Raw genomic sequence first — 24664 nt, 5'->3', positions numbered from 1 at the left:
TATGCTTGCTGTCATGTATACTGTATATTAATTTCTCTGTCTCTCTCTCACTCTCTCTGTCTTTTCATTTTTTTTTCTTCCTTCTCGTATACAGCACCCCTTGGCTGACAGCGCAGTAACACTTCTGAAGAGGGCCTTCCTGCGGCTGAACTGATCTCGCATGACCATTTTTTCCAAGGAGCTGGCTGTCCTAGTGTTCACAAAGGAGGTCCTTGTACAGTCCACCCTGACTGGAAAGTCTGTGAAAGGGGGACCCTAAAAAAGGCAGCTAGATGTTGCCAAAGTGCAGGCCATAACAGGTAGGTAATTCTCTTGAGTTATATTTAGTCTATTAACAAAGCTTCTGTGATTTTTTTAAAAGTATTTTTTGGCCTTTATTTATAGAATAGTGAGAGAGGAAACAGGGAGAGATGACATGCAGTAAAAGTCTGGCCGGATCAGGGTCCACCTACTCAAACCACTAGAGCCCACATGGTATGCACCCTAACCATTCGGCTATGAGGGCACCCCCAAGCTTCTGTGATTTTTCATGTAGCAGGATCACATAGTCGTGGGAAACCAACCACCAGTAATTGTTTAATATATGTTTGACTGTGTACTGGGAGAAATATTGGCATACCATACTGATACAATTCCTCACTGCTAATCCAGAGTCGCTGTTAAAAAAAAAAGTACATTGGTTCAGTATAGGGCTGCAGCTATCAATTATTTTAGTGATTGAGTATTCTACATCCATCCATCCATTATCTATACTGCTTATCCGTTAAGGGTCATGGGGGGGCTGGAGCCTATTCCAACTGTCATTGGGCGAGAGGCGGGGTACACCCTGTACGGATTGCTGAGTATTCTACAGATTATTCCAATTGATTAACTGAGTAATCGGGTAAGAAATGCTTTTGCTTTATTAAATAGTGATAGTAAATGTACAAGAAAAAGAGAGACAAGTCTCCTAAAATGAACAACTAATTGGTTTCCTTTTTAAAAAGAAATCACTTTTTCTCAAGGAATCATTTCAGACCTAGTACAGTACAGGATGTCTCAGGCAGTCTCATATAGTCAAAATAGAACAAACTATTATATGAATAAGTTGTGTGCTCTCATCTCTTATCTATTCTGTTAACAGATACTGTTCTCCAGGAATTTCCAAGTGCCTCTGATGTGCGAGCAACCCCCAGATGCAAGTGTAATTATGAGCAGTTCAGAAAAAAAAGGAACATAATGTGTAGTGTGTGTGTTTGTGCATAGAGGATGGGGGGTTGCAAAAATGTTGATGTTTAAAATGTTGATGAAACGAGCCTGTGTTTACATTTTGCCAGGCAAAGGTACCACAAATAGTGCGTTGGCCAGTTAAAAAGATAATTTTATTTTTGACCTCCAGTGGCCTCCAGACTTAACAGAATCTTTGTACTTGGTTTTAAAGAGACACATGGTCTTGTTTTATTTTTCTAATATGGAACCATGTTAATAAAACCTATTATCTCATTCACATTCATTAATGACTGTGTTCAGGTCATGTATTTTAATGGCCTTGAAAAAAAGTATATTGGTAATTAACTGCTAAGCTACTTTTTTATTAATTGAAATAAGCTGAAAGTATAACTGAGCATACTGTGACTAAAATAGGACTATATTAATGGTGTATTATATGCTCTCTTATTGAGCATTTATATTACTGCATACACAACAACAACTTAAGTACACTTAAGTATACTTTTAGTTGTTCAACTTAAGCACATGAAAGTACACTAAAAGTACACTAAATACACTTCAAATTGTGTTCTACAATTTAAATAAAATTTACAAAATGAAATGTTCCAAAAATAGCAAACTTCAAGTTAACTAATCATTTAATAATACACTTAATGTATACTGATGATTCATCTGGCTGCAAGTACACTCAAATATGCAAAAATTTAATATACTTAGCATATTTATGTTTCAACAGGGAGAAATTTCTCCCTCACTATAAAAGCGATCAAAACAATGTACGCAATATTTTGGTAAGGGACCCTATTGTAATGTAATATTAATTGTGAAAATCCCTTATTTTGGTGGCCATTCATGTTTATCTGTCACAGTATTTTGATGTTCATGTGCCATTCGACTCCCGGCACTACTGACCTAAATTCTGTCGTATCGATTGTATGAACTTGATAGCTCAGTACAGTGGAAAAAAACTTAATCTGCACTGTGATGTTGCCGACATTACCCATGTCCTTCAGCTGGTGAAGTGCCTAATACTAGCCACGCCTATTCTCTGATGTGGTCGTAAGGCACCATTAATGTGAGTCACATGACAGGGCAGCCTCTCCGACTGATCTGACACAAGGCTAAAAATCATGGTAAGCAGTTTTCAAAATAGAATATTATTCTATGCATTCGCATGTTTCCTTTGGATACCTACTTGTGTTCACTTTCGGTCAGTTGAGAAACCTATCTCAAGAGTCTTAAGCGATTCTAAAATTAGAGTTGTGTATGATTGTTACTGTGGCCTAACATCAGACAGCGGCTAGCAAGGCTAACAAGCTACCAACGGATTGCAAGGGTATAGCTACGTGTTTTACTGAAACGTTTATTTTATTCACGTTGTCAGCAAGGCACATAGTCATGCAACATTCCATATTATGTGTTGAATTAAATGAGCTAATAACAACCTCTGGTATTTCCGTAACAAAACAGGTGACAGTCTAACAACTAACGCTAGCCGTTATTAGCGTGCTCTTCCGCTTTGCTGTGTCATATTGTACTGTCGTTAAATGTTATGGCCTGAGCTCCGCTCCGCATAAACAAGTGGTAAATGTGTCTGCTGTTAGCAACAGGGCTACCTCCCCTTTTTAGTATAATGTATAATGTAGGTTTGATTTTGACATTGGTGGGGACATACATGCGTTCCGCAGACTCCAGACAGACACTCTAGACCGCAACATAACATTTAACACTGCTCTGTCTGGGGCTGGTTCAGGGTTGGATCACCAGGTTCAAAGAATACATCTTAGTACAGAAAGAATAAACATATCCATGAAATAACTCAACCTAAATAATATCATCAGTCTAATATAAACAAACAACAATTAAACATTTCTCAACCTATTTCACTATCAAGTCACCATCTACCTTGGCATAAACGTCCGGTAGCCGGACAGGCATGACGCTTTTAGTGTGAAATCCACCGCATGCTATTTCCGGTGGCTAGTTGGCGTCAACTTTAAACACCGGTGATAAGCATAACTCTAGTTATTCTGCATTTTAGCACAGCGATAACACACTCCGAGCAGCACCTCACCCAGCTGAGGGATGCTCAAACACAATTCAAAGCAAACACAACGTACGTATACCCGATGCGCAGGGACAGGTGAGCCAGGTGGCTATGTAGCGGGGACACAGAACCGACACGGCAGGCAATCAGAGCAATTCGACTTCAGGCTCTCATCTAGATCAATCCCTACAGGTTCTGCACACCGACACATACTACAAGTCATACAATATTTGTACTTATTGGTCATTCATGCACACGACTTGACTAAAGTTAAGGTGCTGTACAATAGTAGCCCACGCTTGAGTGAGACTGACACACTAACTTTTTCTACTGTGTGATGTCACTCGTGATATAGCCATCCCCTGAGCTGGCACACCCCCCAGTAAACTAAACTATAACCTGGTGACTTTGGGGCCTTTTCTACAGTAAATGATTTATCGTAAAGAAGCTTCTTATGATTGCTGCTAGAAACCTAAATAAATACATCAAACTAAACTTTGGTTAAATATTACAGGTCTTCATCATATTAAAACTTAGTTTGTCGAAAAAAATGAGATAGTAGTGTTGATGAAGTCCTCTTACGGTTCTGTTTTTTGTCATTCAGTCCAGTCCAGTGGAGCAAAGTCAGCTGCTGAGTAACTTGGACTGGTTAAATACAGCAGTTTCAAATTCAAAACGTTATATAGCATTGCACTAATGACTGTCTCGATTTATTCTGCAGAATTTGTTTGAAAATTACTTATCAAGATTCAATAAGTTGTGTTTCCTCCTTTAACAGCCAACCACACAGCAGTCTCCCCAGGATGAACAGGAGAAGCTTCTAGATGAAGCTGTGCAGGCTGTCAAAGTCCAGTCTTTCCAGATGAAGCGATGCCTGGTAGGATGACTTCAGTTTGTTATAACTATAATTATGGTTCTGACAGTTATTTAAATAATGGGTTTTTGGCCCTGTTTTGTTTATTGCACCTCTTGTGACGAGTTAACCAACCTTAAGGACCCCTTTGCTGAGTGGAAACTACTGGCATTGTCGGCATACTTTTTGAATTTCATATATTAATTTTCTATAGGAAAAAGGATTCTCTATCATAAATTAAGGAGGCATAATTATTTACGATTATTCAAGTCATCTGTCTGATAATGCTCAATAAACAATGCAGGGCAGCCAGCTGTGGCCCTGGTTGTTTTGTTAATTTATTAACAAATTAGTTAAATTAACAAATTTATTGAAACAAAGTAGTAATTGAGGCTGATTACCAGCATTAATTTTAGAGGCACTATTCATTCATACTATTGGTCTGATCTGATCTGTACCAAAGAGCTTTTTCTTTCTTTTTTTTTTTTTTTTTTTAACTGTTTTGACAAATTGAATTGTTTTGGTTGTGAATATTTAGTATGCTCATTGCTTGACTGTGTTGTGTGGTCTGCAGGACAAGAACAAGCTGATGGATGCTCTGAAGCATGCTTCTAATATGCTGGGTGAGCTGAGGACTTCCATGCTCTCTCCAAAGAGCTACTATGAGCTCTGTATCCTTTACAGTTCCAGCACACTGGAAGTTGCAGTAAGATAGATACAAGGCTATGTAATGATGAATTTTTGCTCACTCCACAAAACTTTGTGGCACTGATATTATTGCAATAGTAGACAGCAAAATTCTGTGTTCAGTGTTATCTTAACATGTTTCAAGATTCAAGATTAAAGATTTTTTTATTGTCACTTATCTCTATGTGCAGGATATACAGAAAAATCTAAAAAATGTTTCTCTCTTAGCAAAAGAAGAAAATAGAATAAAAAAAAGGTGTGTGTGTATATATATATATATATATATATATATATATATATATATATATAGTCTGTTGCTCAATTTGAATGACACCAGGGCTATGACACCTGGTGTCATTAAAATTGTAGCAGGTGTCGTAGCCCAGTGTAACTGCGGAGCTACAGTGGCACTACAGGAGAAAGCAGAGAAGGGCTCCCCTTAATGCAAATGTCCTCTGATGCAGTGCCAGCAACAACCAGGTGAGATCCAGTTGTGCAGTTACATACATGCTTCCAGATGCAAGATGCTGCTACTCAGTCTTGCCTGCTTGAGCACCATTGTTGCATTAAAGTGGTTACACCAACATGTACAGTGAAAAGGTACTCTGTACTTGGGAACCAACATGTATAAAAAGAAATGGACAATGGTGGCTATGTTCGAACTGTCCAGTCGGAGCAGAGGGTGTAAATTTCGTGCTCAGCTCAACACTCATGCAGTATAGATTTCATGAGAAGCCGGAGATTCCTAACTTCTTCTGTATAGTTGAATGCAGCACAAGGGTTAATGGATCACTCTTACACCATGTCCATACAGGAGTTGTAGTGTTTTGTATTTAACCTTGCTTTAAATATTACTTGGTCCTTCCTTGTCAGATTTTTGTCCTGACATTTTTTGAATAGTGAATTGGGTGCTTACTGAAAGATGAAGCCAATATGTACAGTTGCCAGTTTGATGCATGGAATTACATGATTATTGGGCTGTAAGTGCTGCCAAAAAACCTGGGTGACGATAGATGTTCCTGTGCAGACTGAAGCTGAAATTGCTGCTCTACTAACATTCTGCCAGCAGTTATTTTTACATGTGGAAATTTCATGGTGGGTTTGCACTGGTCCCTAACTGTCTTTTCAGATATGGCCATCTCTGATGAACTCCACTACCTAGAGGTATATCTGACTGATGAGTTTGCCAAGGGACGCAAGGTGGCAGATCTCTATGAACTGGTCCAGTATGCAGGGAACATCATCCCCAGACTGTGAGTATCACCTTCCATCAAACACAAAGTAGTCTCAGAGTATTTCAAGTATTTAGACCCTTTTTTAAATTGAAAAAATGTTTTTCTGTCATATATTTACACACAACACATCTCAATACAGTGTGGTAAATCAGGTAGGCTTTAAATTATGTAAATCATTATCAATGAATAATGAGATTCATTTTTCACTTTTTTTTTAAACAAGTGTGTTAATTAATTTTCAGAGTAAATAATCACACTACAACAAAATATAATACAGGTGCAAAACAACTATCACAATAAGGCACATCTTCAATGAAATACACATCACAGGGCAGTTTTATGTGTTATTTTGCACAGTCCAAAATGTAAATAATCCATCAACTCCCTTAAAGATAAACATAAAAAAAAAAAAAAAAACAATCAGACGTATAATAAATACCAGGCAATTTCATTTGTTTATGGTTTACATACAGGGGGAACATGCCTCCGATGCTTTCCTCCCCTCTAAGAACACCGTAAAAGATCTCCACATACTGTCAAAAATGAAATATTTACCCTTTAACGTGAAGGTGAGTTTTTCCAGCGCCAGCGAATCTGATAGTCCTGCAAGCCAGACACTAATACTTGGTTTAGTAGTGGATTTGCAAGATTTGGCTATAGTGTATTTGGCTTGTAACAAGCAAAAAATAATCATTGATTTATTTGCCTTACTAAGGTTATGATTTATTGGAAAAATACCAAGGATACAAAGTTTGGGGTCTATTATTAATTTTATACCTGTAACCTGCAGAATCATATCCATCACCTTACTCCAAAAGCCCTGAATCTGTGGGCAGTCCCATAGGCAATGGCATAGTGTGCCCTCTCTACCACATTTGTAGCACGTGTCAGGGTTATTAGGGTTGAATTTATTTAGCTGAGTTGGTGTTACATATATTCACATTATCCACTTGTACTGAAGTAGTTTAAAATGGCTATTTATTGTTTGTGTTTGAGATTTTAAGCAAATCTTCTGCCAGTCCTCAGTGGAAATTACTGAGTTGAAATCCTCACACCATGCCAATCTTTTATTATCTGAGGAAACCTTTGATCCTTCCATGATTAATGCATAGAAGCTTGAAGTCAATCCCCTTTTAGGATGTTGATTAGTTGCTATTTCTTCCATAGGGCTAAGCGTAGGTAGAGATAAAGACTTCTGTAACTTAAATATATAGCTTCTTATCTGCAAATATTTAAAAAAGTGTTTTGGTTGGATGTCATATTTTTGTTTCAGATCTACAAACGACAAGAGAGTGTTGTTGTCAAATAAATCTGCAATTTTACTAAGGCCTTTATCTGCCCAAATTTTGAAGCCAATATCTTTTTTTGCCAGGTTTAAAATTGCTGTTGCCCCAGATTGGTGTAAATTGAGATAACACAGGTATCCCACCTTTATGATTATGAACCTCATGCCATATCAGAATTGTGTTTTTAACAAAGGGATTATGTGTTAATGCCTTCAATTCTTTTAATTTAGCCGAGTATAGATATGAATTGAGTGGTAGAGGGGATGACATACTTCTTTCCATACTCATCCAGGACTGTGGCGTTTCTTGTGAGAACCAACAAGAGGCAGTAGTGAGTTGGGCAGCCCAATAATATCATTGGAGGTTTGGGAGTTTCAAGCCTCCTCTATCATAGGGGAGATAAAGCAAAGATAAGCGAAGTCTAGCCCGTCTGTTGTTCCAAATGAAATTACAGAACATGCTTTTCATCTATGAAAAAAATTAATAGAATTAAAGCTGCAAGTAGCGTTGAATGGGCCCTAGCACCCTGCGCCTGTCGGGGGACAGGCAGCCGTGGAGTCACTGCGACTTGTACAATTGCAACACTGTTGGAATCAGAACGAATGAGCTAAAAATCACATGCTCTAAAGTTGGATATTTGTATCTGAGGTCAGCCACCTGCACAGATACAGTCCTAAGAGCAGCTTATTCCTCTGTCCTTTTGCCCTAAGTATGTTCTTGGCTGGTTTTAACTGTAATAAATGTCTCTGACCTTATGTGAAATGAATCTTTGTCAACCTGCAAGTGATACGACATACAAGGTATGGCTATTAAAACAAGGCCCGAGCAGCGTTGCTTGGGCCTTGTGAATATAGGGATTCACTCAGGATAGTGAATATAGGCCTGCAATAATAGAAGTATCCTGAATGAGGGTGGCAGCAATACGCCAGAGCTGCGTCTAGTCTCCAACAAAAGAAAAAGAAGGCCTACACATATCTTTCTAGCGAACTGAGTTCAACATACTCAGGATATCTTTTAGTTATCTGGCTTCACTAAACCTAACAACAGTTAGGTCTGGCTAAGCGGTTGTACGAGCCTCTATCAACTCGTTAAGTCAACCCAGGATTTCTTGAGTGAGTCATTTAACAAGGTGAATTGTGAACAATATGATCACATGACTAGGATAGAAATGTGAGGCCTGTACTATGAAGCAGGATTAGAGGTTAACAAGGTAACTTCAGGGTTTTTTTTTTTTTTTTTTGTTCATCATTCACTTAACAAGACACAAAAATACAAACATCCCATAGGGAGGGAAAAAAATGATATAAAAAGAAAAAAGAAAAGAAATGAAGAAAAGAAGGTAATATAAAAGAAAATTTTTAAAATGAAAATAAAAATTTCTTTATATTATCAGAACAACTTTATCCTAACACTTATTATTATTATTATTGTTATTCTTATATTCAGACCAGTTGTCCTAGTGTCTTAATCCAAAGTTCCTCTTCCTCTTTGAATAACATCCCCAACAGAAAGACCCAGATCTTTACAAATCTTGCACTTCAATGTTGTGCCAATTTCCTTAGTTATGCATGACCAGAACCTTGATATTCTGTGTGAGGCCCGAATACATCTCTCCCATGTCTCTTCATTGTACACAAGGTCTACCTCCCATCTTCTAACAAGTCCATCAATATTATGTCTTTTACAGTTCTGGAATTTATTATAGAAACCCTTTAGATAGAATAAACTTAATTATGAATTTTTCAATTGGTCCCAGCAGTGTTTCATCCTGTGTTAGCTTGATATTTGTGTTGACAAAGTGGCGGACTTGAAGATAAGCAAAAAAAATTTCCTCCAAAAGAATTTTGAACTTGTGCAAAGGACAGAAAAACATTGTTATCATCAAACAAATCCCCTATCACTCTCGCTCCTTTGTCATACCCAGAGTGAAATACAGCACTTTTATTATTCATTAGTGGTGTCAGGTATGAAATGGTACCTTTTCTATCTGCAAATTTATTCATGTCTTGCCAGATCCTGAACAAATTTTTCATTTTGGAGTATTGGATTATCCCTTAACTTGGAAAAAGGTTTCTCTTTGCTAGTACGCTCCCCTAGCTATCCAAATAGGGCACACCCCACGATTCAATCAGCTCCTCTCTTCCTTTCAAATAATAATGAATCCACTTGTGAATAAGTCTACTGTGACAAACCCAGTTATAAAATATAATGTTAGGCATTGTCAGACCCCCTCTGTCTTTTGGTACTAATAAGGTTTTCATGCTTAGTCTGGGTTTTTTCCATGAATGAACTTTGAAAGCTCCTTTTCAACCTCTTTTGCTAACTTTCTAGGGATAAAAATTGGTAACATCTGCAATGGGTAGAGCAGCCAAGGCAACACATAAACTTTTGTTAAATTTATTCTCCCCATCCATGAAATGGGTAAGTCAGTTGACTTGGTAAGATCGCCCTTGATTTCCTTATACACTTTGTGGAAATTCAGTCTCAGTAAGTATCTGATATTTGGGGGTTATGGTAATCCCTAAATACGAGAATCCTGAGGTAGACCAAGAAAAAGAAAAGTCAGGCAAGCTTGGAGTTTCTTTATCATATCCAACTGGCATAGCCAATGATTTATCAAAGTTAACCTTATATCCTGAAAAGGACCCAAAGGTTTGAATAATTGACATTATTGCTGGTATGGATTTGTCAGGATCAGTAATAAACAGAACATCATCAGTATATAATGCATCTTATAAGAGAGAGATTTTATTTTGAAACCTGTTATACTGCTGTGACTTCTGACAAGTAGATCTCCCCAACTCAAACTCTGATGACACATTGTAGTGGTGCAGTAGAGTCTGAGGTATAGAGTTTCCATTATCTCTACTAACATTTTAGTCTTGTGATGGCTTCTACCAGCCTGGTCCTTTAGTGAGGATATGGTCTTAGATTCACATCTACCAACAGCTAAGCGTGCCAACAGATGTCCTGGTTTGTCCCTCATTTCAAACAATCTATGTTCAGCATAAAAGATACTTGCCTCTACCTTTTGTGTCAAAAGCTGGTTAAGAGCTGAGCGAGTGGCTTCTACCTTCTTAAATAGAGCTGACGACTGATTATTCTTCACTTGCTCCTCGAGCTCACCTAATTGTTTTTCTAAATGAAGTTGTTCTCTTAGAACCTCCCTTTTTTTTAGCCGTACTATAAGAGATTATAGCTCCCTTTAAGTAAGCCTTGAGCATGTCCCAAAGAGTAGCTGGATTTGTCTATTCATTATCATTAGTTGACAAACAAAAATCTATTTGGTCCTTTATAAAGGTCACAAATGAAGGGTTATTTAAAAGTGAGGGGTTTAGCCGCCACTGGCATGAGGTAGGCTGAGGGAAGGGTGGTGAGGCTTTAATGTGTGTGTGTGTGTGTGTGTTTAATCTGTGTGATCAGATAATACACAGGTACCAATAGGACAAGCCTCCACTCTATCTAGCACCATTCTTGATACAAAAAAATAATCTATTCGGGAAAAGTTTTGATGTGGGTGAGAGAAAAAAAGTATAATCCTTTTCACCAGGGTGCAGGACTTTCCAGGTGTCAAACAACTGTAAATCTGAGCATAACTCTATGGTGGCCTCTGTCTTTTTAGAGGGTGTGGTCCCAGATGGGGAGCGATGGTCCAACTCAGGACACATAACACAGTTAAAGTCTCCTGCTAGTATACCAAATGCTGAAGGCATGGTAGAAATATCAGCTAGCAGTTTAGAGTAAAATTCTCGCTGGTAGACATATACACACCCTATCATAATGTGTCCCCCATATAAAAGGCCTGTTACAAGCACATAGCGGCCCTGCTGGTATTAAACACATTTTTCAAGCGTAAATGGTGTATTTTTACTTATTATAATAGCCACACCTCTCTTACTTGATGGAAACAAAGAGTAATATACCTGCCCAATCTACTCTCTTCTTCTCATGTTCCTTATCATTAAAACAGGTTTCCTGTAACAGGGCTAGCTTTTTCCTTCTTAAGGCAGGAGAACAGCTTTTTACGCTTGATAGCATGATTTACTCCTTTCACATTAAAAGATATATACTTAGTTGTACTCACTGACCCAGCCATTGAGATGATAGACAAACCAGTGTACATGCAGGAAAGAAAGAAAAAGAAAAAAAACCCCACCAAACTCACTAACTTCAAAACTATCTACAAACAATGCAAGTACTAAGAACTAGTACTTACTGTTATCCACTTAGCTCAAACCAACGTATCTTTATCATCAAGAAAGTCCTCATAGCAATGCGTGTGAGAGGGTTCCTTGGTGCTGGGAGGAAACAACACACGCTGTGAGCGCACTCAGCCAAGGTCAACAGCAGCTCTCTGTGCTCATAGCTTCCTTCACCATGTAAAATGAAAACTCCTTCTTGTTGTAAGTGAAGCACAGGGTCACTGAACCTGATGCTCTTAGCTGTCAGCTTCTGGCATACTGCATTGAAGTTTCTCCGTTGCTGCAGCACATTTTGAGGGATATCTTGTCGAATGATGATCATATTCTCATATTCAAACTTCTGTTTACCACCAAGCAACAATATTCTCATTTTGTCGACTGGATAGTGTAGCTTCATTATAACAACATGGGGCACACCTGGCTTAGGACGACTGAAAGCGAGACTGTGGCACTTGTCTAGTTGGACCCAGCCCTTTTTGGTTTCCACGTTAAGTAGTTTGGGGAGCCAGGTTTCAAAAAAGCATTTTTCCCTTCAGTTCCCTCCTTGACACCGAAAATTCTGATGTTGTTCCTGCAAGATTGCGCTTCCTGATCATCCAGTTAATGAGGGCAGCTAGCTTACTCTCTGTGTTCATTATCCTGGTACCCATTTCGGCTATGATGTCCTCCGCATTGGAGATTCGACTTTTGGCTTCTTCCAGGCGTTGTGAATCACTTTCTAGTTTCGCTGTCATAATGTCAAGTTTACTAGAGAACACAGACATCTTTTCTTCCATGCTGCAACCTTCGTTGTTAACTCAGCTGCCAAAGCTGCCATGTCCATTGAAAAGCTAGCAACAGCACCTGTTGCATCGCCATCTTTAGCTGCTGGTTTGTTGTTAGCATGTCGGCTTCACTTCGACTTCAGTCAACATCTCTTTGCTGGACATGTTCACCAATCATTCAGTGTGTCGTATCTTAAATCGTAAGTTTAGGGATAGTCTGGAGGGGAGCTATCTGGTCTCGATCTTCTTAGTATAACGTCATCACCGGAACCCACATAACTTCAGGTTTAACTCTGAGTTTTCAGTCATTGCAACGGTGGTTCACTTCTTAGCGGGGTAAATCTCCATGGTAACTTATGCTGAATGGCTAACCTGCTCTGGGGCAGGTTAACTTCGGAAGATCAGATCAAAGCCCGTCAACAGCCCAACTACTCATCAATCAGATCACTGGAAAAGTAGCGTCGCGTCCTGAGCACTAGCATGCGAAGGCCCTAATTAACTTACTGTTATCAGAAATAGGACTAATTTGGAGACACCTAAATCCATCAGTGAAAGATTATACTTTCTGTTCATCTCCACACTTAACTTTTGATTATTTTTTAATATTGGGAACAGATAGCAAAGTACAAAACTGCCATATTGGAACAATGGGCCTTTCAGATCATTGCCCACTCTGTCTATCCTTTAAAATTACTTACAGAAGGAAGCTTGCACACTGGAAATTAAATCCCAGTGTACTGAATAAAAACAGGATAGAACAGTTTGCAAGAGAAATTCAGGAATACTTAAAATATAATGATAATGGAGAGGTGATTGAGATTGTAGTGATGTCCTTTCTCAAGAAACAAAGAGAAGAAAAAATCAAGACCCTCCAGACTCAACTCAGAAACCTAGATTCTAAACATAAAGACTGAGACCCAAAGTAGATATAAAAAGGACAAGAAACCAGATTGAAGAGTTATACACACAAGAAATTGCTATACACTAAACAAAAATACTATGAAGGGGGCAGCAAATATTAAATATTATTAGAATACAGTCTAAGAAAACAACAGGCAGACAACACGATATACAAGATAAGAGACCCTAAAACCAAAAACATTTATCACCAAATTAAGGACATTAAAGATAGTGTGCTGCCCTCATTATATGTGTCCTGTATATAACTTGACAGCCAGCTAAACGCCTTCCTAACATCAAGACTCTGAAGACAGTCTTCCTGTTGTCCACAGGTTTATTGACGTTGCAAGGAAAGCGTGAAACTAAACAAGATACAAAAAACATAATCAATACTGTGCCTGTTTTTAACATACAGATATGCACAATGTAAATAGACTCAATCTTTCTGTGACAGGTTTCTTTAAGTATTTTTCTTGTCCTTTTTATAATATCATATAATACATGAAATAACATTTTAATATGTAACCAACTGTAAAAATAATTTTTAATTGTAATCACGCTCATATGAACTCACAATGGTCTAGCAACAGTGTAGAAACTGAGAATAGTTATCGCAGTAGCTTTCTAGCAGTTAACTTCACAAAATATAACATTTCCTCAAAATAATGATCTGCGATAGTAGTTAAGAATAAAACAAACTTGCACATACCCACAATGCTACCAAAGGCATAAGATATATGCAGATGTCACTGGATCAACTCAGATGAATAAAACAACTTCCTGAGACATGCTTGGTTACTTCCTTGTTTCTGGTCACATGACATAGCTCCCTGTCACTTACTCCCCCAGTTTTTTAAAGCGACCACAACAAAACACAGGAATGCATAAAAAAGACTTACATTATTTCAACATGTTAACTAAACAGATAGTTTCAAATAATCTCATGAAAAATTAATTCACAACCTCAAGTCAATACTAACCAGAAAATGGAGACACTATTTAAATATATTGCCAGACTGAAAACTAATAAATCCCTAGGCACGGACAGATTTAGCTCTGAGTGGTATAAGAGTCTGAAGGAGGTTTTGACACCTATTTTATTAAAAACATTCAACTGGGTTCTGACTAAAGGGGAAACCCCAGCATTATGGAAAGAAGCAATTATATCTGTCATACCTAAGGGAAGTAAGGATAAATTAGACTGTGCAAATTATAGACCGATCGGTGTGCTTAATTTGGACCATAAATTATTTACTTCAATTATTGCAAAAAGACTTGAGAAAATCTTACCCAAAATAATCAATATGGATCAAACAGGATTTGTTCTGTCACGTCAAACACATAACATCAGAAGATCTCTACAAATGATCAGATATATAAATCAAAATATATACAGACTGTATTTGTGAATTAGATGCCAAAAAATCATTTAACTCGGTCAGATGGAAGTTCCCATTCAGCGCTATGGAGAAATTTGGTTTCAATCAATTATTAAGACACTAAAAGCCCTTTATGACAAACCATCAGCTAGTTTAAAAATTAACAGGGAGCTCACAGAGTCCTTTTAGCTGGAGAGATCAACAAGACAAGGCTGCCCCCTAAGTCCACACCAGTTTTTATTGAGCCATTGACACAAGGGATTAGGCAGAACAGCAAGATCAAAGGTATAAAAATGGCAGCAGGTGAACAAAAGCCAACCCTGTTCGTGGATGATGTGTTTGTTAGCCTTTTAAGCCTAACAGAATCTCTATGGTGGTGTTGATTTCTGTATTAGACAAGTATGGGTCATGATACCCCTCAATATCTCCGCTCCAGATACCATCTAGACTGGTACAAAAATTCTGTTAAATTTCTGGGAATCTTTCTGCCTTTAGACATATCAAAACTAGAAGAAATTAACTACGCCCCCCTCAAAAAAGAAACTATAGCAAATATCAATGGATGGAACTTAATCCCTTATTCAAATATTAGTTCTTGTATAGATTCAGTGAAAATGAACATCTTACCAGGACATTTATATTTATTTCACTCGATACCAATTGAGAAACCAGAACAGTATTTTCGGGAGTGGGATAAAATCCTCTCCAGATTTATATGGGCTGGGAAGAGGCCAAGAATAAAATATAAAACTCTACAACTACCAATGGAGAAAGGTGGATTAGCCCTCCCCTGTTTGAGAGATTATTATAGAGCACCTCAAATTTGGCCATTAGTGGGATGGTCTCCACCAAACTATAGAGCGAATCTGAAAGAGATAGAAATGTCATTGGGGAAGGGATTACCAGTTAATAATTTAGTTGGCAATCCCTCATTGACCAATCACCTCTCAGACCCCAACAACCCTTGGATAATTGGCTCATTGATGACATGGAATGAAATAGTTAGAAGGTACCATTTGAGGAAAAGGACTGAAATATTTAAATGGTTTGCATACGATTTTATGCCCAATAATTATGACACATGGTTCAAAAATTGTATAGACAATGGGCTTACAGCATACTGCACACTCTCAGATCAGGATACAGTTTTGAGCTTCCAGGACCTTAAAGAAAAATTTGGTCTACAAAATCTTTCATACTCAGCTCAAAAGACCAACTATTCAAATCCGACTGCCTGCGGGAGGTCTTGTGGAAACACATTAGCAAATCATTTTCATATTTTTTGGAGCTGTCTCTCTGTGGCTCCACTCTGGAGAGATATCCATGGGATCCTGGAAGATGTTTTAAAAAAGGAAATGTTCTGTTTTTTTGCACATTTGTCACACTTAAATGTTTCAGATCATCAAATATATTTTAATATCAGACAAAGATAACCCGAGTAAATACAAAATGCAGTTTTTAAATGATGATTTCATTTATTAAGGGAAAAAAGCTATCCAAACCAACCTGGCCCTATGTGAAAAAGTAATTGCCCCCCTTGTTAAATCATGAATTAACTGTGATTAGCCACATTTTTTGAAACTGCCAGACCTGTAGAATCAAGAAATCTTAACTTAAAAAGAACTTGACTGACAACATGAAGTAGGCTAAAAGATTTCAAAAAGCAACACATCATGCTCTAATCTAAAGAAATTCAAAAACAGATGAGAAACAAATTCATTGACATTTATCAGTCTGGAAAGGGATACAAAGCAAAAGGACTCCGGGGAACCACAGTGAGAGTCATTATCCACAAATGGAGAAAACATGGAACAGTGCTGAACCTTCCCAGGAGTGGCCAGCCTACCAAAGTTACTCCAAGAGATCATCAACGACTCATCCAGGAGGTCACAAAAGAACCCAGAATGACGTCTAAATCACTGCAGGCCTCATTTGCCTCAGTTAAGGTCAGTGTTCATGATTCAACAATAAGAAAGAGACTGGGCAAAAATGGCATCCATGGGAGAGTTCCAAGGCGAAAGCAGGACAGTGATCCGAAGCACACCAGCAAGTCCACCTCTGAATGGCTCATAAAAAACAAAATGAAGTTTTTGGAGCGGCCTGATCAAAGTCTGGACTTAAATCTGATTGAGATGCTGTGGCATGACCTTAAACAGGGCGTTCATGCTTGAAAACCTGGTTGAATTAAAACAATTCTGCAAAGAGGAGTGGGCCAAAATTTCTCCACAGCGATGTGAAAGACTCCAGTTATTGCAAACACTTAACTACAGTTGTTGCTGCCAGTTATTAGGTTTAGAGGGCAATTACTTTTTCACATAGGGCCAGGTTGGTTTGGATAGCTTTTTTCCCTTAATAAATGAAATCATCATTTAAAAATTGCATTTTGTATTTACTCAGGTTATCTTTGTCTGATTTGATGATCTGAAACGTGTAACAAAAAAGCAAAAACAGAAGAAATCTGTAAGGGGCCAGATACTTTTTCACAGTACTGTATACTGTGTATACTGTCCATATTATACAGGGATAAGAGAGGATGTGGGTACATGTGTCTAGGTATGTATAATGTACTTAGGTTGACTCTGCTGTCTTACCTAAAACTCAAATCCTTCCCATGTTATGTTATGTTATATGTCTTGTACCCAGTTGGCACATGTACTGTTTTGCATACTTAATGAAAATGAATGAAAACTAAATAAATTAAAAAAAAAAACTCTTTGCTTTGCCCCTCTCTCCCTAGGTATCTGTTAATCACAGTGGGTGTGGTGTACGTTCGCTCCTTCCCCCAGTCTCGTAAGGACATTCTGAAGGACCTGGTTGAGATGTGTCGAGGTGTCCAGCACCCACTGAGGGGCCTCTTCCTCAGAAACTACTTGTTGCAGTGCACACGCAACATACTGCCAGATGATGGAGAGCAGTCAGAGTAAGCAAGTCAATCTTTTTCTTTCATCTCTTATCTGCTCTCTGCCATAGTATGCTATCCTGCAACGTGGACAGTAATGGCATTTTAATTTACTAAGATACTACCACCTGAATTCTCAAACTATCTCCCTGGACCACTTCTAAAAACACTGGCACTATAATACATCCTGCTTTAAGACTATGACTGATTTCAGTACATTATGGGGAAGGTGTTGGTGGTGCTGAAGTGGTTAGGACTGTTGCCTCACAGCAAGAATGTCCTTGTCCCATCACTAACACCCCCTGAAACTACCAATTGTAATTAAAAAAAAAGACTTTTTTTTCTTTTTTTTGCTCCAAGTCTTTTTTATTTATATTTGTGCATAAAGAGATAGTGTACAAGGTACATAGATTCAAAACGTAGGTGATCAGAAATAGTACAAATATAAACTTAAACAACCCCCCCCCCGCCCCTGCAACAATATTGCTGTACCATTCGACAACCTAATATTGTTTGAATTGTATGCAGCCACTTGTATTCCCTGCATCACATAGATATCGTACATATTTTATATAAATAAATAAAACTGATACAGTTAGAATAATACAAAAAAAAGTTAGTTAAAGCAAAACAACATAATAAACAAGTAAATAAAAGAAAATCAGCAAGTGATTGAGAGTGGTCCTTATGGATTTCAAATTATACATAGTACAGGAGCAGTCATATAGAACACCAATATTAGTGACATCTTATTTCTCTATATAACTTAAAAAAGATTTCCATGTATCATGAAATTTTTGAATACATCCTCTTGTAGAGTAACAAATCTTCTCTAGTACCAAATGGTGTAGAAGATCATTGATCCACATCTTAAAGGTTGGAGGAAGTTTCTCCTTTCACTTAAAAAGTATTAATCGCCTAGCTATAAGAGATGCAAAAGCTATCATATTCTTTGCCTGGCGGTTAAGGAGAGAGTCTTGTGGAGTTATTCCAAATATGGCAGTAATGGCAGAAGGTTCAATAAGTACTTGTAAAACATCTGAAAAAGTTTTAAATATTGACTGCCAAAAATTGTCCAGTTTTGAACAAGACCAGAACATATGCGAGAGTGTGGCTGGTGCTTGCCTGCATCGATCACAAATGGGATCAGTGCTAGGTGAATGAAGATGATGCATAACCTTAAACTGGATAACTTTGTGTCGTAAGCAGATTGAAGAGGAATGTATTCTATCTAAAGCTCTTTCCCAAATCTCCTCAGGAAGTTCAAACCCCAAATCGTCCTCCCATTGAGTCTTTAATGATGTCAAAGGTTCCAAATTATATGTATTTAGTAAGGAGTATATGTTCCCAATATTCCCTTTGGAACCTGAATTAAGCTTGAGAATGGAATTCAGGAGGGTGCTGGGTGGTTGGGATGGGAAATGAGTAAATGATATTGATATGAAACTACGGAGCTGCAAAAATCTAAAAAGATGAGAGTTTGGGATGTTAAATTTAAGCTTTAGTTGATCAAAAGATGCGAAAGTACTATCAATAAATAGATCTTCTATTGTGGCGACTCCTCTATTAGCTCATTCATGAAAAGCACCATCCATAATTGACGGCATAAACTGGTGGTTTTTTGTTATAGGAGCACAAGTGGGCAGATCCCTGAGAGAGAACCTTCGTCTGAACTGTGTCAGAATTCTAAAAGAGTGTTTCACAATTGGATTTGAGGTAAATTTACATATGGAATCTAAAAGAGGAAGTTTTGAGCAAAGAAGTGAGTGTAAAGAGGTATGAGAACAAGAGGAGTTTTCCATTCGTAACCATTCAGGAGTAATGTCACCAGATGGAGAGTCTTTCCAAAACAGCATAGACCTAATGTTGGCAGGCCAAAGTAAAACTGGACGTTAGGGAGGGATAATCCTCCATATTTACGATGCTGTTGTAAGATCCTTTTCCGTATTCGGGGGTTTTTCTTGTTCCATATAAATCCCGACACCAAATTGTCCACCAACATGAAAAAGGATTTAGATAGGTGTAGGGGAATACACTGAAATATGTACAGGAATTTGGGCAGGACATTCATTTTAATTATGTTAATTCTGCCTCCTAATGACGGGGAGCAAACTCCAACGTTCCATATCTTGCTTAAGTTGAGTCAATAGTGGTGAAAAATTAGCTTTGAATATGTCTTTGATGGCATGTGTTATCCAAATTCCTAAGTATTTGAATTTTTGTGGACTGACTTTAAGGGGGAATAAACCAAAGTCAATTTGCTTGGCTGCTATATTCACCAGCATAATTTCACACTTCTGTAGATTAATTTTGTATCCTGACATTTTACCAAATTCTTCAAGCAGGTTGGGAGTAATTGGTAGACTAGTTAAAGGACGAGATAAATATAAAAGCATATCATCAGCATATAAGGACACCTTATTATCTGAGTCATATCTCCGTATTCCCTTTATGTTGATTTCACCACGTAATGCTAAAGCCAGTGGCTCAATTGCAATAGCAAACAGGAGTGGCGACAGGGGGCAACCCTGTCGGGTGCCACGATGAAGAGGGAAGTAAGAGGAGAGGTTATTGTTTGTTCGGACAGCTGCAAGTGGAGAAGAATACAGAACTTTAATCCAGGAGATGAATTTTTCACCAAAGCCAAATTGTTTGAGGGTATAAAAGAGATAATCCCACTCCACCCGATCAAACGCTTTCTCAGCGTCAAATGATAGCAATATTTCTGGAATGTCGGGCGGGGTGGGACCATAAAGAATATTAAATAGGCGTCTAATATTAAAAAAGGAGTGACGAGCTTTAATAAAGCCAGTTTGATCGTCGGCTATAATTGAGGGCAAGACCGCCTCTAATCGGCAGGCCAGCATTTTGGAAAGAATTTTACTGTCTACATTTAAGAATGAAATGGGACGGTATGAGCCACAATCTAGAAGGTTTTTATCTTTTTTAGGAATAAGAGAGATGATCGCTTGTCGCATAGTTAGAGCAAGAGAACCAGTGGCCTGTGACTCCTCAAATATAGAGAGAAGGATAGGAGACAGCTGGTCTGCAAATTTTTTAAAGAATTTGCTTGGGAACCCATCGGGTCCTGGGGATTTTCCAGCCTGCATGAGCTTAATTGCATTCATAAGTTCCTGTACAGAAAATGGTTCATCTAGCTCGAATGCAGTTTTGTTATCGATTGTGGGGACATTTATTTTCCTAAAAAATGAATCGAATAGAGCATGGTCGCCAAGAGAATCACTATCATACAGCTTCGAGTAAAATCTATGAAAACATAAATTAATCTCAGAATGATCTACATGCTTGGTGCCCAATTCATCGTTTATCTCAGCTATAATTCTATCCACAGTTTTCTGGCAGAGCTGATGGGCAAGAATCTTCCCTGTCTTTTCACCACATTTGTATGTTTTACTCTGTGTTTTATTTATTAGGTTTTCAATGTGTCTTGTTGATAGCAGATTAAACTCTGTCTGAAGAGTTAATTGCAGTTTGAATAAGTCATCGGATGGAGTGAAAGCTAGTACAGTATCTAATTTGAGAATATCATTTGTTAGCTGTTCAAGTTTCATATTGTGACGTTTTCTTTGTTGTGCGCTATATGATATTATTTGTCCCTTCAGGTACGCTTTCATAGATTCCCATACTGTTAAGGGAGACATTCCTGGGAAAAAAGTCTAAATTTTGACTGATTAAGCAATATAGTCAAAGATATTGAGTGTTATTGATCTAAATGCACTTTACCAATTATCTGTAGAACATATAATTTAAATGTATTAATAATAATAATAATAATAATAATAATAATAATAATTAATAATTAATAGTTCCCCCTTCTTGATCAAAACACATTTTATACTTTGATTAAAAAGTTCACAGTTAGGGCTGAGTACAGAACTTCTGTTCTTTTATGGCACTGACCAAAATGCTTCGATATTACCCAGTATCGAAAGATGCTGTGTTTTCGGTGCCAAGGAGTTAATCTCGTGATCAAGATTTGATAATGCTGCCATGATTGGCTGTAACATTACACACGGTAGAGGCATGTAGGAAAAATCCTTGCGCGGTTACGCCTGCAAACAGGGTTCACGTGTATCTGTGTTGTGAACTACAGCGTGTGTCGAAGCAGTTAAAAAAATGCGACCAAGGTCAAATGTGTGGCTGAAAATTATTTGTTGTATATTTTTTATGTTAGAAAACTGCTTTGAGTGGAAAATGTTGAAAAATAAAACTCAAGATTTGTACAATAATATCTAATGTAAATTTTTTTTAGAATTGATTTGATAAAATTGGCATTGAAAAATGTATCGCTCAGGAATAGGTATTGAAATCATCGGTATCTGTACCAATATTGAAAATTTTTGAACAATACCCAGCCCTATTCACAGTAGAGATGACTGGAATTGGGGAGAGAGAAAGAGGTAGCAAATGACAATCATAAATGTCCCTGGCCAGTCTCAAACCAGGGACTTTACCCTTTGGGCCACTCATCTGAATTACTTGACGTGTCCCACCCACCTAAACACTGTTGCAGACCAAGCCCCCCCACATTTCACATTTCAGTAAGTGAAATGCACTTATGAGCTCCTCCATAACACCACAGTTATCAGTCAGTTCACGGGTTCATGCATGTGATAGCTTGGTGTAAGGTCTGTCTGACGAGACTGATATTTCAGTTTCCCAGTCAGTTTCCCAAAGTAGCAGATGGGTACTGGAGAGCCAGAAAGGCTGTGGCTGTGGTGGTTGTGAATACAAAAATGCTTCTCCTGCTATGGAGAAGGACTTTTGTATGGCTTCCAGATAGTTCTGGCAAAACATCAGATGACTAAGGAAGTGAACGCAGAGCTTTGCCCAAGCTATGTTCAGTAGGGGAGGAGAACTGCTGACTGATGATATTATCAGGCAGCGGAAAGAATACTATGAGGTATTTAACTTCCGGGGCGCGGCTTGGCTGCTGACCCTGTGCTTCTCTGTTTGTTTTTTTTGTTGATTGTTGTTTAACTGTTGTTTTCTATTGCTTTTTCTGCTGATGGTGCAACATAATGGACTACCTACTTGCAGTTGAACAATGGAGTCAGTGAGTGCTTGCAAGTTCCTCCAGTCATTACATACTCAAGGGATGTTCTTCTTGCCCTTCAAGACACAGCAAAAACTGTGGACGCTAACCCTATCCCATCTACATCTTTTGCAAAAGCTCGAAAGGGTTATACAGTTGTAAGGGCAGACTGTAAGGGCAGAGGACTCTGTATCGTTATTGATAATACCTTATAATGCTGTGATATGAACTGACAGATACAATCGCATGTTATATTAAGTTTTGTGAGGACACGGTTCTCACAACTAACACAGTGTTAAGCGATAACAAAGCATTGCTTTCAAAGAATCTCAAAGTGTGTTTAAATGAGAAAAAGGTTGCTTTCCTGAAAGATGACATAAACTTAGTGAAGGAGCAAGAGAGGGAGTTTAGATGCAGAGTTGTTACAGTGAGAACAGATTTTAAGAACAAGGTTGAGCAGAGATTATATACAGGTAACACAAAACAAGCATGGGAGGGGCTCAGTACAAATATGGGCAGAGCAAGGAAAACGCAAAGTATGAGGATGGCAGATTGTGGTGAATTTGTCAATAACCTCAACACCTATAATGGAAGGTATGATGTGAGAGACCCAAGAACAGGCTGTAGTATTATCAGCAATCAGATAGGTAGTTATGAAATTAAACTATCTGAGAGAGAAATAGTGATATGTCTCTCTAAAATCAAACTCAACAAAGCCCATGGGCCTGATGGGCTACGAGGAAGGGTACTTAAAGTATGCTCTCACCAGCTTAAAGGGGTTGTCACTCTGTTTCAGACTCTGCTGGATGGCTGTATTTTTCCAACCTCGAGGAAAAAATCAAAAATAAGACCTGTGTGTAAAGTCCTTGGAGCAACATCACATAAAGATTTTAGACCAGTCGCACTCACCTCTGTTTTAGCTTGTTATGTGCGGTCTGTAGGTGTGTGGCCTGTTCTCTCTCATCCTCTCTCTCCCTCTAGCCTTCTCTTTTACCCCTCCTTCTTCTCCTCTTCTGAAGTAGCTGAGTGCAATTGTTATTCAGAAAGGAGGAGGAGATGCTTTGAATTACTTTGGGTTACTTTGATCAATAAAGTTTGGATCATTGATTTTTTTGTCTGGCATCCTCTTTCATGTGCTATGGTCTCCTAACAAGCCTTTGTTTAATTATTATTCTTTATGGAGGCCATAACATATTTGGGGGCTTGTCTCCACGCGTTTTCCCCCACATATTGGCATTGTTTTGTAGGCTTCTTTAAACGCTGACTGCGGGTGAGGCTGATGGCTTCTGTTCTTGCCTCAGTGTTGTACCTGCATATTTTTGTGTTACCACAGTTACTTGTGGCTGCAAACTGTGTCACTGTAATTTTTTTTTCACTCCACGTCTTTGTTGATGCACAGTCTGACACTGTGGGTTGTTCCCTTGACTGTTTGTATTGTTTGCATTGTGCCTACATATTGTATGCTTGTTGCAGTTTTGTGCACATGGTTTTGGGACGCCGCAGATTTTGTCCTGCTTTTCAGTTTGAGCAGTGTTTTGTGTATGTTGTGCCATTTCACAGGGCTGTGTTTTTGTATTTGCCCATTTCTCCCTTGACTTGGCAGACTTTTTGTGATGTGTATTTTTGGTGATACTTGCTCTGAGCTAAGCTTGAAGACTGTGGCGTATCCATGTCTTAATAAATTCCATCACTCTACTAGAATCAAGAAGAGTTCATTGTTATCGCCGATCATTGTGGTATTACTCTTTCTAAACAAGTAATAAAAAACAAGTTTCTGGTCTGCTTTCTGCCTGAAAGAGTTTATATAAATAAATAATAATAAAAGTAGATAATAAAGGAAATAATAATAATAGAAGTAAGACTCCGTAATGTACTGGAGTTGCGGAAGATGTAAGGAAAAAAAAGGCAACTTCTCTTAAAGGAGCTTGAGCTGAAACAATCTTCCTCATCAACCTTGTTTCAATCATAGTCTGAGTTTTTGATTTCTGTGAAAAGGACGTAGGCAAGTATTTTATGCTGATCCAACGTGTGGCCAATACATTAAAATGGCCCAAAGATGTTTTGTCTTTGCTCCTTCAGTATGTCTTTACTAGAAAAGCCCAGGAGGCTAATGTATTCAATTAAATTCAATTCAATACTTTATTGTC

The 24664-nt window shown here is 38.1% G+C and overlaps 1 protein-coding gene and 1 long non-coding RNA gene across 2 annotated transcripts in view; both read left to right on the top strand.

Moving 5' to 3' along the window:
* Nucleotides 1-2217: 2217 nt before the first annotated feature.
* vps35 (VPS35 retromer complex component) overlaps nt 2218-24664 on the top strand; it is a 52413-nt gene continuing 29966 nt past the window's right edge. Inside the window, exons 1-5 of the mRNA XM_018672067.2 lie at nt 2218-2342; nt 4035-4133; nt 4684-4780; nt 5926-6049; nt 17300-17482. Coding sequence (XP_018527583.1) covers nt 2340-2342; nt 4035-4133; nt 4684-4780; nt 5926-6049; nt 17300-17482 — 506 coding nt within the window. The 5' untranslated portion in view covers nt 2218-2339. The remainder of the gene's footprint in view (nt 2343-4034; nt 4134-4683; nt 4781-5925; nt 6050-17299; nt 17483-24664) is intronic.
* On the top strand, nt 17904-24212 carry LOC108880515 (uncharacterized). Its single transcript, XR_001960493.2, has 2 exons — nt 17904-19177; nt 23314-24212. It is a non-coding gene; the product is annotated as an uncharacterized LOC108880515 (long non-coding RNA).

This window comes from Lates calcarifer, unplaced genomic scaffold, assembly GCF_001640805.2.
Source record: "Lates calcarifer isolate ASB-BC8 unplaced genomic scaffold, TLL_Latcal_v3 _unitig_950_quiver_259, whole genome shotgun sequence".
Taxonomy (NCBI): domain Eukaryota; kingdom Metazoa; phylum Chordata; class Actinopteri; family Centropomidae; genus Lates; species Lates calcarifer.
This window is presented reverse-complemented; position numbering and strand designations above follow the sequence as displayed.